A 15,688-nucleotide genomic window follows, 5' to 3' on the forward strand; every position below is an offset into this window, starting at 1 on the left:
AAGGGGCCTTTCCGAGGACCTGCGGTCTCTCCTGCACGCGGTTCACAAAATGTGCGGCCTGGGTCGCGCGGAGAAGCGGAGGGGATTGGACAGGCAAACCCCCGCGGCGGGCCGAGGGGGCCAGGATGTCTGTTATTCGTTCGACTCCGACGCACCCCTGGCACGGCTAGGGGGCAGGCTCCGCCAGCCAAACCGGGGACGGTGGTGGCCGGGGGCTTCTCCGGCGCGTCTCGGAGCGCCCCCGAGTGCGGGGTCAGAGTAGGGCGGGTTCCGAGGCAGCCGCACCTCACCGCCCAGCACCCGCGCGCGCTGAGCCCGCCTCCCCTGAAGCCTGCGCAGTAGCGCCCCAGCCTTTTTAAAGCGGTAGCGGGGGCCGCGGTCACGTGGGGTGAATTCCTGGAAAGTTCCTGGAAAGCGGCCTCCGCAGCGGCGGGGCGGGGCGCGTGGGGAGCGCGGACCCGGCCGGGAGGCGGGGAGCGAGGGAGGCGCGACCGGCTGGGAAGTCGCGCGCACACTTCGCTCCGGGGACAGACATTTAACTCTTGCCAAGTCTCGCCGCCGCCGCGGCTCGCGAGCCTTGGGCTTCCCTTGAAGCATGAGCCTCCTTGCCCGCCGCCACCGGCGTTGCGCGGGCCGCGGACAGTGCGCGCCGGGGCCCCGGGCGCACAGCCTCGGGATCGCCTGTGCCTGCAGTCCGGGGGCCGGAGGAAGTCGGGCCGGGGCTGGCTGCAGGTACTGGTCGGAGGAGCCCGAAGGCTCCGCCCCAGGAGGGTCGCTGGGGAGGGCAACGGGGCGCGGCCGCGGGCGGCGGGCGGCCTCGGCTTCCACACTTTAGAGCCGCTGGGGGAGAGGATGAGCCGCGGTCCTGCCTCGCGGCTAGGCGCTGCTGCCGGCTTTCTCCGGTTCCTTCCCGGCGTCGGGAAGTCTCTGGAGTTTTTTTTTTTTTTTCCCCTCCTAAACTGCCATCCAAATTAATAATCCTCCTAATAACCTGATCTCCCGCTCCTCCCCACCCGCCTGCCTCGCGTCCTGGCTCCTTACTCCTCCCTCTGTCCTTCCCACCTCCTTGGTCGCCGCCAGAGGGAAACTCAGCAGCTGCCGGGGGTTGGGGGTGTCCGAGCCCGGAAGGGGGTGTCGGAGCCTGGGGTGTCTCGGCGATGATCCCCGGAGCTTTTGTTTGTCTTCTGCGCTGAGAACTCCGGTCGCTGCCGTCGCTGAGCGCCGGGCTCGTCGCATCCCCGGCCACCTCATTCCCAAATTAAAAGTCAACAGGGGAAACTCGAGCAGACACCTCTCCTCTCCCGGATCCCTCCGGTCTCCCCCGCCCCAGGTCAGCAGGGGTGCCTGCCGGGTGCGGAGGCGGCAGCCGAGGCCGAGGTAAGGGCTCGGTGTTCGTTGTCTTGAACGTCCCGTGGCTCTTGCCGCCGCCTGCTCGGCCCCGGCCCGGCCCGGGGCTCCGAACCCCCGCGAGGGTTGCGCGCTCGGGCCGATTCTTCGACAGCGCCCGCGGCGACAACAGCAGCGGCCGCCGCCGCCGGGTCCCGGGAGCCGCCGCCACCGCGCTCTGCGGCACCCCCCCCCCCCCAGTCCCAAGCGGACACTGGGAAGAGGGGGGAGGGGAGCGAGACAGCCTCTGGGCCGGGATGCGGCAGCTCGCGCAGCTGGCGGCCCCGCTCCTGGGAGCCCCGCGGCGCTATAGGGCGGGGAACCAGGTTTGTGCCGGGCGCTTCCTCCCGGGGCTCCCCGGGCTGTGCGGAGTGTGCGATAGGAGGGCCAATTTGGGGATCTCTCCTGTTCTTTCCTTTAAACAATTTTTCCACTTGTCCTTGACTGGGGCCTATTTACACCGTGCCTGCAGGTGACTCTTTGCTGTGCCTGGACACTAGACTGATTTCTGCGAGCAGCCCTGGGAGGGAAGACACCCGGTTCCCCACCCTCGGCCCCCTCCCGCTCTCCAACTCTGGCGTCTTGGATCCCTACTCTCTCTTTATCCTCCGGTCTCTAGAGCTGGGCCAGGGCAATAATTGAATGCTTGGGGTTAAATGGTGCGGGAGCATAGACAGAGGAGTCCACCGGATTTTCCATGTCTGTGTCTCCCCACCCACACCCCAGCCAGGGGTCCAGTTCCGATTACCCAACCCCACACTTTCTCTTTGCAGGCAAACTGTGGGTGATCGCGCTTGTGGGGGACTTTGCCATCCGTCCACTGGGACCTGGGAAAGAAGAACCAGCAGCTCCCCACCCCCCTCTCCTCCACCACCATTTTGGATACTCCGCAGGGACGCGTTTTGGGGTTCCCACTGACTTCCAGGAAGGACGCGTGCCCCTCTCTGACCCCCAGCTCGGGTGGCCACCTGTCTTTGCCGCGGTGACCCTTCTCCCATGACCCTGCGGTGCCTCGAGCCCTCCGGGAATGGCGCGGAAGGGACGCGGAGCCAGTGGGGGACCGCGGGGTCGGCGGAGGAGCCGTCCCCGGAGTCGGCGCGTCTGGCGAAGGCCTTGCGGGAGCTGAGTCAAACAGGTAGGGAGCAGAACCGCCGGAACGCGTGCGAGAGGGGGCGCCTCCCCAAAGACGCTGCTGGGGGCTGTGCTGGCGGGGAGCGCAGCTGGGAACTGGGAGCGAGATGGGAAGCAAAGAATGGGATGAAAAACACGTCCCCTCGCCTCCAGTCCCGCCTTAGGGCGGGAGACCGCAGAGAGGATGCCCGCAAAGCCCGGGATCCTTGGGAATGCGAAAGGAAAGTGATTCTCGAGACAGAGGCCCGGGGGAGGGCAGAGCCCTAGAAGGGCTCCTTGGAAATTGCGCTTAGGGCGTCGGAACCCTGATTATTTTCCGCGCTACCCAGGGGTCGTCACTCGGGCTCGAACCCTAGCAGGAGAAAGTGCCTGGCGCCTCCCTTTCCGCGGAGTGCGAGGCGGCGAGTGGGTGCAGCGCTGCCCGCGGCTTCAGCTGCATCCGGCTCCCGGGCGGTGCGGCCGCTGCAGCCGGGAATCTTGGCGGCCAAATCGAGGGACCGACAGACTGCGGCGCGGGCGGCGGCCGCGGACCCCGGAGGAGCGCGCACCGCGGAGCCCCCGCCCCACGCGCCCTTCAGGGGCCGCGCGCCCGGGGTCCTGCTGGTTCCCAGTGCCGTCCTGCGCTTGGCGCGGCTCGCTGTCGTCTCGGCTGCTGAAAGAAGGAAAGGGCGGGGGGGACTTGTGGCAAAGCATGAAGGCTTTCAAAATATGGAGCCTAATAGCTTACGTTTGGGGCAAAGTTGAAGTTTTGGTAGCGCTAGTGAGAGAGGAAAGTTCCCTCCCTGGGGGTGAGGTCCTTTGGTGCGGGCCGAGGGTATTTCCCTCCGCGGAGGGATCGGCAGGTTCGGGAATCGGAGCGATTTTGGGGTGGGGGTGGGGTAGCATGTTGTTCAAATTTCTTAAATGCGGAATATCTCTTAAGTCATTTTAAAAAACGGGATGGGCCCGGGAGATGGTGAGGGCAGATGAAATCGAGAATGCTGGGGAGACCGACGGTTGGAATTGGATTTGGATTAAGGCAAAGTCCAAAAGATTGTAAACTTGAAGTTCTAATTATCAATTGGGGTTTCCCTCATTTCTCAGGGACTGATAAGGTCGTTGTAATCGGAGCAGCAAACAGAAGCCATTGTATTAGAACTGCATTTTTGAAACAAGTAAATAACAGGGTTTTCCAGGGCTTTGTACAGAGAGATGCAGCCATTGACGGGTCGAGAGGGTGGGGTGGGCACCCACTATCCAAAAAGTTGCTTCTGTTTTTACTCTTGGAATTGCTGGCGTTGGGTTTTCCACTTTTTTAAGTGCATCGCTTTTATTTCTAATTTCTGATTCTTTTCTAATTCACTTTAAGTATTTGATTTCACTCGAGTGGTGCTGGAAGCATCACGCTTTGTCATATTGCAAATATGTTTCGTTAGGAGAAAAATCTTAAGATACTTTAAAGAACAGCTACAGAAGGTTACCCGTTTTGTTTTTTTTTAAAGGAAAACTGGCTCACAGTTTGTGTTCATAAAATAACATGGACCTACGTGTTCATTACATTTCTACCCAATGTATTTGTGGTAGCCTTTGGTAAACTTTCATTCACACACTTTTGAGAACTAAAAAAACTGTTGTCGAGTACTTGCCCCATTTAAAACATTCTTTCTAATAACAATTTTACCCTCTTTTCTTTTTCCTTTTTGAACAAAAACCCCAGGTTGGTACTGGGGAAGTATGACTGTTAATGAAGCCAAAGAGAAATTAAAAGAGGCACCAGAAGGAACTTTCTTGATTAGAGATAGTTCGCATTCAGACTACCTACTAACAATATCGGTTAAAACGTCAGCCGGACCAACTAATCTGCGAATCGAATACCACGATGGGAAATTCAGGTTGGACTCTATCATATGTGTCAAGTCCAAGCTTAAGCAATTTGACAGTGTGGTTCATCTGATCGACTACTACGTTCAGATGTGCAAGGATAAGCGGACGGGCCCGGAAGCCCCCCGGAACGGCACTGTTCACCTGTATCTGACCAAACCGCTCTACGCCTCAGCACCGCCTCTGCAGCACCTCTGCAGGCTCACCATTAACCAATGTACGGCCACCGTCTGGGGACTGCCTTTACCAACAAGACTAAAAGATTACTTGGAAGAATATAAATTCCAGGTGTAAGTGTTTCTCTTTTTCTAAACATGCCTCACATAGAGTGTCTCCGAATGCAGCTATGTAAGAGAGAACCAAAACCTGAGTGACTGCTCTGGATAACCGCGGAATTCTAAGAACAGCTGGAGTCGATCTAATTTAAACGTGTGAGGAGGTAGCTAGGTATTTAAAGTTCCCTCCAATATTTTCACCGGAGTAATGCTTCCCTTCCTAAGGCTGACCAAGACTAGTTCATCCTTTTAAGTTAAAACTCAAATGTCCCAAGTAAAGGCTGATGTAACATTGTATCAGAATGCCTTGCCTAGCTGAGGTTCCTTTCTTTTTGGTAGAAGGTCGAGTGGTAGAGAACTCAACATAGTAGGAGCATGTAGGACTAGGTAGGAATACTGAAGAAGGGGGAGGAAACTGACACAGGCTTAACTTCAATTTTATATATGTGCCTGGTGATCAGTCTCCTTTAGGCCATTTTATATTTTGCATTCTGACGTAGCTAGGGGTTTTATTGGACAGATATGCTTGTATTTATCCTTCATTTTATGCAATTAACCAAATCAACCAAAAAAGTGACCATGAAATCCTGTATTTGTCTTTTTACTACACGTATGAACTCTCCCACGTGAATGAGTACTGTAGTAATCCATTTTAAAGGGAGCCTTACTTCAGAAATATTTCAAACTGGTGCAAACAGAAAAGACTTTGTCTTTTCCTTTAAGGCTAAAGACAAGAATGTCATGCTCTACAGGTGCCACTCAATCCCTGTTAATAAAACCATGTAGATACAGACATTTTACCCTTTGAAGTAGCTGTGTCCCAACCTGTTGCCATGGATTTTTGGAAATGGCTTTAGAAATTTCCAAGTCGTCCTTGAATTGTCTAACCATGGCCATCAGTAGTTGTCTCCCTTCTACCATGTAGAAAACTTTGACTTAATTTTCTTCCAGCTGTAGGGGGATACCTGCCTGTTTTTCAAAGTGTTTATTTACTGCTGTTACTATTTGATTAGAATGTATTAAATAAAAATACCTGACTTTTACAAGTTGCACTTATTACTTTGAATCATAGAGAGCATGCGCTGTCATGGTCATAGACGGTTGCCATAAAAACTTACGTCACGTGGAGCCAAATGTTCAACAAGAGGTAGAGCATTACTTGCCCTTCTCTGAAGTTATGGGTCATACTTGCCCTTTGCATTTTGGAAAGCCGTGCTTTAGAAACTACAAGAATTGCCAAGTTGAATAGGCATAACACTCATGCCCTTTGTATTTCCAAAAATATGGTTTAGAAACTATAAAAATTGTGACACATCTGAGTCTTGCTGGGTGAGTAGGCATGATACAAAATAAAAACTAAAAGTTTTATGGCGATTTATGTTTTGCCTCAAAGTCTCATGACTGTTGCAAATGCACCATCTTTTCTGGAGTCCAGACGTTATTCATTTGCCACCTTTAAAAAAATTTCCTGTATAGCTACCTATGATGGTTTGTCATCAGGAAGGGGGACCGAGTATATCATGAGTGTGCCCCAAGTGAACTGTGCTCAGAAGTATATAATTTGTGCTTATAAATTACAGTAAAACCTGCTTATCGCAAGCTCGTGAAAAATGGTTTTGTGCCTAGAAAGAAGACAACTATGTGTGTCCAAACAGAAGACTGCTAGGTGTCCCTTAGGAAGAATTTGTAGTCTAAAATTTAAAGAAGAGCTATCCTTTTAGGGTATATGATCGGATGATAACCTTTCCACTAAGACATTCAGGTTCTGTGCATTATTTACCCTTTTTCTCCACTGACAATAATTGCCTAGTGGGGAATGTTTGATTCTCTGGCAAAACTCCCACATGGCTAGTGCCAAGGGGCTTTGTGGAATTTCTTAAGGTCTTTTGCATTTCTGTTCTCAGTGTCTCAAACACTCTGCAGTTTCTCAGTTATTGAGAGTTGCATGCACTGGTGGGGTATGAGTACCCGTGGAACTGGAAAGTTCAGCATTATTGCTAGCAAGTGACTAATTGTGAGAAAACCAGAGGATAGCAAAGACATCCCTGGAGGGTGCTGTGGAACTATTGCCTTACATTTTGGTCTTTCCTATTCCAAGTAAGTTGATAAGCATCAGGAGTCTCCTCCCACCTCTCTCTCTCTCTCTCTCTCTCCTCTCTCTCCCACTGCAATTACTAATATTTATTTATTGAGTTCTTGTGTACCAGGCTCTCACTCACTGCTTTACATGCATTAGCTCATTTAATCCTGACACAGACCGAATGAGCAAAGTACAGGGATCACAGGAGGTAAGCACATCGCCTAATTTGTGAGTGAGGAGGCATTCCAGGAATATCCGAGCCCTTTTTATGCCGGGAGAGGAATTACCGAAGAGCTGATCGCTGCTATTTCTACATTGATTCACATGAACAAGTTAGAGCAGGCTATAAAAGGAACCCTCAGCACTTTTATTGTTGCCTCAATCAGCAACCAGAAAAATATAGGTACCTTAATGAGTGTTGTGCTCTGTGGAATTGCAGTCAGCTGGGCCTGCTGGTTTTATCCTGGTGTGGGAGTGGGTCAGGAGGGGGTTGACTGTTTTACTTGGTGGCTGGTAAATGATGCCAGTTACCAATTTTCAGTGCCTCATTTTATGGACGGTTGCACAAAAAAGTTAAGATGTACGCTTGTCTAAATTATCTTCAACAGAGCTAGGAAAAATATCCAGAGTTATCTCCCTTTGGGACATTAGTGAGGATATGGATTATTGTTGCCATTGTTGAAGAATATCATGTTTGGGACTTATATGTCCCCACAAACTTAAAACACTTTGATCTGAGTTTCCACTGGGAGCAGAGTTGAGGCACTGAAGTTTTTCATTCCATTCCAGTGGGCGCTGGGGAGGACTGCTCTTTGGTTTCTGGACAGTTCAGTTTATGAGCCGAGAGTTCTTTTTTTGGCGTGTCAGTAAGAAGGTCTTGACTTCATAGTAATTATGTAATCCAAATAGGTAACAGAATGGGACAGTTGTTTGGGAGTGTTTATTTTCTTGGGAAGGATTTTCTCTGCTTTTAGAAAATTGTACCCTGGTAGGAGGGTAGGAGACAGACGTCATCAAATAATCCACTGGGTGGAATGTCCTGAGAGCAGCCGTGCCCTGCTCAGTGTGGGTGTGGGCACAGGCTGGAAGGGGGTGAGTGGCTGTGGTTACATCGAACAGCTGGGCTGAGGCCTCGCTTGTCTCCCAATGGTCGTTTCTAGTCTTTGGCACAAAAAAAGTGTTGTCATTCCTTCGAGGCCTTTCCTTTACTAAGAGGCCTGTCTTCTCCTCTCCCCGTTTTAACTTCCTAGAATTTTAAAGCTTGAAACCACTTTTCAGATCACGTATTTTAGTTTCGTTATTTTGCGGAAGAAGACTTTCAGACCCCAGGAGGTCAGGAGATTCGTGTGAACATGTGCACGTGTGTGTACACACACACACACACACACACCAGTGAATCAATGGCAAAGTCAATGAACACATGTTTTAACCTCAGGTTTAGTATTTGTGAAAACTGCATCCTTCTACTCTTTATTTAAATTGTCAATACTCTTCACCCTGTAAGCTCTAGAGTTCTTTTAACATCACACTTCTTTTTTCCCCTCTGAAATGAGGCAGCAGGCCTTTGGAATACTATATGGGACAATTCCAGTTCTTGGCTCCTTCTACCCCACTCCAAATAACCAGCTTTTTCTGGGTTTTATGATGTCTTGATCCACATGAGAGTTTTGCATGTATTTGAACTGCGCCACGTTTCTAAACTATTTGCTGTTTTAAAGTTTAGAACCTACCATCCATGCTGTTTTGTGATCTCATTTCTGCCTCTGCCAGATGTGACTCACACACAGCCGTGTCCGGGGACTGCCCACCTCCTGTCCACACCAGTGAAACCCATTCTTTCTTTTGCCCACTCATGGGCACAATGGCACCGTTAATTCCTGCCTTACTTTCTCCCTTTCCTACCATAAAATTGCCCTTTTGGCTCATTGGACACTGCCCTGCTGGCCATGTTGTATTCCAGTGACAGAGGGTGATTCTATTCTGCTTGAGTCGGGTCATTGAGTGATTGAGAATACCTTAAGATTAAATCTGTCTCTTAGTCTCTCTCTTTGATTCCTTTCAGTTTTTGAAACAAGTAGCCAGACCCCAAATACCATACTTTTGTTATGTTCATGTTTTAAGGTCTTTTTAATTTAAAGTATCAGAGGCTCCTTCTTCACTGTCAAGTTCCACTTCATTTGAGTGGAATGATTCTGTGATAGTCTCATCTCACTCCTACATAGGCATATTTTTCTTTTATTCCCATCTTCACATATTTTTGATTTTTCTAAATTTTCCTCTGTGTGGCTTGAGTTCAGGTTACTTAAGTTTATTACCAAAGTGAAGTAACAGCTGTTGCTACGGTAGCCTCTAAAACCTCTGGAGTCCCAAATGTCTAGATAGTAAGCTGAAGTCATGGAGCAAAGCTGGATATTCCTTTCTACCCCTTTAGGAGCTTTGTCAACAAAAGAGGCTGGGTCAGAGAGTGTTGTCACAGAGAATGGGGTTCATGTCAGTAAACATTCACTGAGCTGTAAAAATAAAACTGCTTTTGTAGACACTCTCCCTCAGAACTAACTACATCCTACCTTACAGGAACTCTTAACTTGCCCTAGAGATCAGGCAGGCATTTTGTGAAGTATAATTAGTCATGTGGTGCTGCCTGTTGGAAACAGAGGGAAGAGAAAGGCAAGCCCAAGTCCTGCTGGGGGGATAGGAGATACTCTTTTGTCTAAGAATTAATACCGCTCAAAGAGCCCCCACACAATGAAACCTCATCACAGAACTTCATAAAAATTTTTTGTATCTCCCCAGTTTTCAACCGTGTTAAGATGAAAATTCATATTTTGCTAAATGGTTTTCCATTCTGTTCGTTTGGTATGCTTTTTCCTGTTTAGATTTTGGTCCAGCGGGCTGCTGTGATCTTTAACATTCAGGAAAATATTTTCCATGTTCTTTCTACCCAGAAAAGTTGTTTCATTTCCCATTTTAACCCTCCTACCACCATTTTGATAAACTTGACCGTTCTTAGGTTTCCAGCATAGTTTCTTTCTCCTCCTTTCTATTTCCAGGTTGTGGCCATCAATTTTATATTTGGTCAAAAAGGGTGCTTGCATTTTGCATATTTAATGGGAGCATCTGCTTCCAGTAATAGGGTCAGTGAGAATGGGGTAATCGAAACTGATAAACACATCTAGCTAATACTAGTAGTTTCAACTGCCTCCCAATTCCATCTCCTTTGCTAGAACCACAGACAGAAAAATCTGCTGCTTCTCTGTTCTCATTTTGTTTTCCCTGTCCATCAGGCAATGAAGATGGTAATAAATAACAAAGTGACTAAAAAGATGGCAAGAATGAGAAAATTAAGGAGGATGGAGAATCAGTGGTGTGCTGAGTGCTCCTGAGAGCCAATTGTTAAATACTTAGGGATTTTGTGAGCTAAATCATTATGAGTAAATATTGGTAGATAGAAATCAAGCCATGGCAGGAGTATTTACACCACAGGAACTGGCAGAGGTCTGCTTGAGTCGGGTCAAATTAAGCATCCCTCCCCCGCCCCCACAACAGCTAGTTTAACAACACACTACTGAGCTAGGTAATGGTTTCTCCTCAGTAATTGAGACTTCACTAGAGTAAGATCAGTTTATTTGTATCCTCCTTTGTATTAAGCCCAGTGTTTAGAACAGAGTACGAATAAACAATGAGGAATGAACTTTTTAAAAAAAATATGTGTGCCAGTTCTATATTGGGCTACACTGCCTTCTGTTGGTAGATCTGCCAGTCTCCTCGTTCAGCGTCTTTTCCTAGTTACACAGTAGTACCTGCAGATGTCCTTTCAATGTTATTAGTAAGGAAGGATAGGGCATTCTCAGGCATTTAACTAGTGTTTAAAACAACTCTTCCAGCTCTGAATACCAGGATCTCTTTTTTGCTTCCAGCTTTATTCATTCATTCATTCATTTTATTTAGTTTCCTTTTTCCTTTCTTCCCTTCATTCTCATTTGCTTTCCTCCCTCCTCTCTTGTTTTTTCTGCCAACATTTACTGAGTGCCTACTCTTATTAAACAGGAGTACAAAAGAGTAAAACATGTTCTTGTATTAAAGGAGCTCTTATAGTCCATCCATAGGAATGGATGGAGAAGAGAGGAACTAGCATTTATTAAACAATCTAACACGTTCTTTCCCTTACACTGTCATTTAATTTAACCCTTGCAACAAACTGGTAAGGTATGTATTTCCCCAGTTATTAAAAATGAAACTGAGGCTTTGGGAGAGAAAATATCCTACCAGGTAGGCGGTGAAGACCTGGCTCAAACCCAGGTTTTTGTTGGGCTCTACATCTCAAGATGCCACATTACGCAGGAGCTTTACCTAGACGAGCAGTTTGTTGTAAAATGCAGTGTTGAAGGCAGTGTGGACAAGGAGCCATCAACCTGCCTTGTGGGTAAAGATTAAGGGGCAGAAAACTGTCCTGGTGAAGAAGGTCTTTGTGCAGAAAGGTGGAAGAGGAGGGTAGAGGTGAGCAGGGGCTTAGCTGGTCGGCCTGGAAGTCATCCAGAGGGCAATGAATAAAAGCTTTTTAAAATAGGGGAGTAACCGAACTAGGTTTGTGCTTTATATCATCTCTCTGGAGGCCCTTGGGAAAATGGCTTGGGAAAAAGCAAGAGTGGAGTTAAGGAGACTGGTTAGATGTGAACTGCTGGGCGTGAAGGGATGGGAAGATGACTGAGGAGGGGCACGGACAGACGTTACCCCCCTTGTCTTCAGGCTCCCATTGGCGCTGGAGTTGGGGCTTTGGGTCTCATGCTTCTCCTTGAAGGCCAGCTTCCACGCTGGGCAAGTTGAAGTTAACTGGCAGAGTCCGTTCTCAGGAATGTGGAAGTGGTGATACAGTGGGCAGAGCCTTGAACCAGGAATCGGAAAACTTGGGGTTCACTCTGGTTGTTTGACATTGGGCCACACACTGACTCTCCTAGGGCCTCAGGTACCCATCTGTAAAATAAGGAGCTTGGCGCCTTCATGCTTTGGGGTTATTCCAGTGAGGTACCTCGTGTGCCCAGATGTGAGAGCAATCTCTGACACCATAGTGGGAGTGGCCAGAGGCAAGCTCCATGTTTCTGGGGAGTCTCAGTTTTAACTTGAACTGTAATGTAGATTTTTGCCTTGATGCCATAATATAGTCTCATTTATTTTGAAAAAAATAAATAACTTCCTCTTAACTCCTGACTTTTTCACCGCTGGAGTCAGTTGACTCCATTTTTATTCTGGTTAAAAGAATTTTCTATTTTCGTCTGGCTGTGGATCTTTGATCACTACCCTCTAATCAAAGAGTTTGGACTTGGGTTTTTAGATGTTGGTTCTGATGGAGAAACAGGATCTGGTTTGTATTTGCCATTATCACAGTAACCCTTTGAATGAATTTTCATTATTAAGGAACTTGGAGGGCTGTCTGCTCTGCTCCCTGGCCAATGTAATAGGTGTGATCCCAGACAATTGTGGGCAAATGCTATGTTTTCGCAAGTCATTTTCCCCATTTATTAATACATATGTTATTCTCATTACAGATTAATCCTCAATAGACAGGAATGCCACTGAGCTTTATTTTTACTTTGTCAAACAATTCAAAGAGAGAGAGGAGGGGACAGGAATGGTGGAGAGGAGAGGGGAGGAGGACAATAAAACCTGGAAAGTACCGTGTTTCCTCGAAAATAAGACCTAAATGGAAAATCAGCCCTAGCATGATTTTTCAGGAGGACATCCCCTGAACATAAACCCTAATGCATCTTTTGGAGCAAAAATTATTATAAGACCCGGTCTTGTTTTCAGGGAAACACGGTACTAAGGGAATTCTTGGATTCTTTGGTAAAATGAAAAGCATCTTAGAGCATAAATGATCCTGCCTTAATCTCTCCATCTTGCATATTTGTATTTTCCTGGATCTGTTTTAAATGAGACACACTCTGATGTTGGGGCACACCCTAGGAGGGTGGGTGTGTGCGTACCTCACAGGCAGAGGCAGAGGCAGAGGCTCACTGAGCCTGGTAGTGGCTGAAATCTCCCAAGAGGTCCAGGTTGCAGCCGCACTTCATGATGTCCCAGGCGTGGCAGTGAGGTGGCCATTCCATGGGGAACCAACTCTTGGACTTCCAGAGGATTGGAAAAAGCTAGAACATTTTGTAATGCCAGGCATTGCATTTGATGCTTTACAAATATGACCTCATTTAGAGCTCCCAACAAACCTTTGATGTAGGTTCTGCTTTTATCTCCACTTTACAGATAAGGAAATTGACACATAGAGAGATTTAGTGACTGAAGAGGGAGAGCTGAGATTTGAACTTGGGCCAGTCTGACTCCAAAACCCATGCGTTTATTCACTCTTCTTTTCCTCAATAAGCTTACAAATGCTTTTAAGCTCGGAGGCCTACAATGAGCATGTACCACAGTGGTGTATGCTAGGCATGTACCTTTTCACCAAATGCAGTTAATATGGACGGCTATGACCCTGTCTGTCCAATTAATAATTGTGGTATTATTAGGACTTTGATTTCAGAAGTAACATAAGATCTCCCCAAACCCTGAGCATCCAGCTGGGAAGGATCCCTTCTGTCTGAATTTCCACCTCTCCTCCCTTCTTCTAATCTCCTCCAAGGATCTATCCAGTGTGACCATAACCCACCATCTCTTCTTTATCACCCCTTTTCTTTCTCTGGAGATAAATTCTATGAATACTGTGTCAGTCATAATAAGCTAAGTTATGCTGTAAAACAACCCCAAACTCTCAGTGCCTTTAAACAATGATGGTTTAGATCTTAAAATAACGAAGAATTCTCTACCCATACATATCTCTCATATGTCACCAGGGAGGCTCTTTTCTTAGGCATTCCAAAACAGAGGCTGACAAAGCAGCCACCTTCTCAAACGTGGCCGGGATGTTGAGTCAATCGTAAAGGAGAAATCCAAGTATCTCTGTTGGCATTTAAATGCCCTGTCACTTCTATTCCCAACTCATTGGCCAGAACTCTGTAAAATGGTGCCACCCAACCACAAGGGGGCCAAGCAGTTCAGTCGTCCAGTCGTCCCTTGGAGGAGGAGAAAACAGACATATTTAGTGAGCAACAGTACTAACTGCCACACATACAGCACCATACATACCTCTTTCTTTTTTTTCCTCTCTAGTTTGGCTAATTCAACCTCAGGTAAACTTTATAGACACCACATAGCCTCTTTAATTCCATTCCTCCTTTCTTTTTGTCTTTCAAAACTTTTTCAGAGACCTCAAAATAATCTCTCTATTTCCTTTGTGTGAGCCATTCATGAGCCAAAAGGAAAGGTCTTAAATCTTGTAGTAAAATTATGCATATTAAAGAGCTAGGGCTTCTGAAATAAAAAGCTTCTCAAAAGCTTCTGAAATAAACAGAGCTTCCTTCTGATCTTCACTAATAACTCTCTGGCTTCCTAACCCTGCTAAAATTAAACTGTTGTTCCTCCATTGTCAGTATTCAAGACAAATAATGTTCACATTCACTACTACTGCTTACTGTTTTGCTTAATTAGCTATATTGCAATAGTATTGAATAGTATTATTTTTACCAGTTTTCAATTAAACATGGACCTGTTCAGGCACATTACAAATCAAATATACTTTTGTGTGATAAATTTGGTACCTTATCACCATTTTAAATTGGATTCTGAGGGAAATTGTATTCTAAATTCCAGACCACTGGTTTGCAAGCCTTGTTTTAGGATGCAACCTATTTCTAGATTGGGGTCTTTTTCTACAGCATATTTATGTATAATCAGAATACCAGAATAAATGCTATATTTTAACGGACAATTATCCTCTACTGTATTCATGGGTTAACTTTGAAAAAATTAGAATATGTAAAATGTACTTAACTCAAACCTTTATAAACACAATTTTTTCCCTTTCACAATTTGTTCAAAGCTTTATGAACACAATTCTCCTTTTCACATTTTCTACGTGAAATTAGAAACTGTAGTGTTAGTTTTGACTTCTCCTTCATATTTATCTCTTTCATGTATTTAGTCATTCATTCACTCAATCATTCAACAAATATTTAACTGAGCAGCTACTTGTGCGAGGACAAAGCAAAGTCCTGAAGACAGTTAAAAAACACAGTCTCTGTCCTCAAGGAGGTTCTGGGTAGTGGGGAGACATACTTGCCAGCAATTATGTACAGTGGACCCTTGAACAACACAAGTTTGAAGTGTATGGGTCCACTTATACGTGGATTTTTTCAACAAATACTGTAAATGTATTTTCTTTATGGTTTTCTTAATAACACTTTCTCTAGCTTACTATACTGTAAGAATACAGTAATATATATATGTAAAACATACAAAATATGCATTAATCAACTGTTTATCTGATTGGCAAAGCTTCCCGTCAACAGTGGGCTACTTTTTTTTTTTTTTCACATTTTGGGGGAATCAAAAGTTATCCATGGATTTTCGACTGTGCAGGGTCGGGTGGGGAGTCGGCACCCATAATCCCCATGGTGTTCAAGGATCAACTGTACAATAAGATAATCAATATAATGAGGTATGTACAAAGAGCAGCAGAAGCAGAGATGAAACATCGGGCTCTGCTTGAAGGTGTCAGGTGAGGCATCAGAGTGGAGGCAGCTTCTGACCGGGCATTAAAGAGAAGGAGTTGGCCTGACCAATATGCAGGATGAGGGAATTCCAAGAGGAGAAGACGACATGGAGCTGTGAAAGAATTGAGCTCTAGCATTATGGGTGGAGCTTCAAAGGCAAAAGAGGAAACTAAAGGGGTTGGGGGATAAGCCTGTATTGATAAGTGCAGAAACAGAGGACCAAGGGCTTTGCCTGCCTTTCAGAAGTTTGTATTTCACCCGAGAATGAGGGAGCCATTGAAGGCTTTTGAGTAGAAGAATGACAGCATCAGATTTGGTGGTAACATAACCCTGGGGAGGCATAACCCTAGATCAGGTCC

The 15,688-nt window shown here is 46.7% G+C and overlaps 1 protein-coding gene across 6 annotated transcripts in view; it reads left to right on the top strand.

The window, feature by feature from the left end:
• Positions 1–441: 441 nt before the first annotated feature.
• Positions 442–15,688, top strand: part of SOCS2 (suppressor of cytokine signaling 2) — a 40,861-nt gene continuing 25,614 nt past the window's right edge. The window contains exons 1-3 of one of the 6 annotated variants that reach the window (XM_081061180.1): positions 442–732; positions 2,160–2,521; positions 4,214–6,063. In XM_081061180.1, coding sequence (XP_080917306.1) covers positions 2,383–2,521; positions 4,214–4,671 — 597 coding nt within the window. In that variant the 5' untranslated portion in view covers positions 442–732; positions 2,160–2,382 and the 3' untranslated portion in view covers positions 4,672–6,063. Of the gene's footprint in view, positions 733–773; positions 1,713–1,737; positions 1,859–2,159; positions 2,522–4,213; positions 6,064–15,688 lie in introns of those variants that run through there. The other 5 variants (XM_081061178.1, XM_081061181.1, XM_081061182.1 and 2 more) reach the window with 5 other exon arrangements.

This window comes from Rhinolophus hipposideros (assembly GCF_964194185.1).
Source record: "Rhinolophus hipposideros genome assembly, chromosome: 9".
Lineage (NCBI taxonomy): Eukaryota > Metazoa > Chordata > Mammalia > Chiroptera > Rhinolophidae > Rhinolophus > Rhinolophus hipposideros.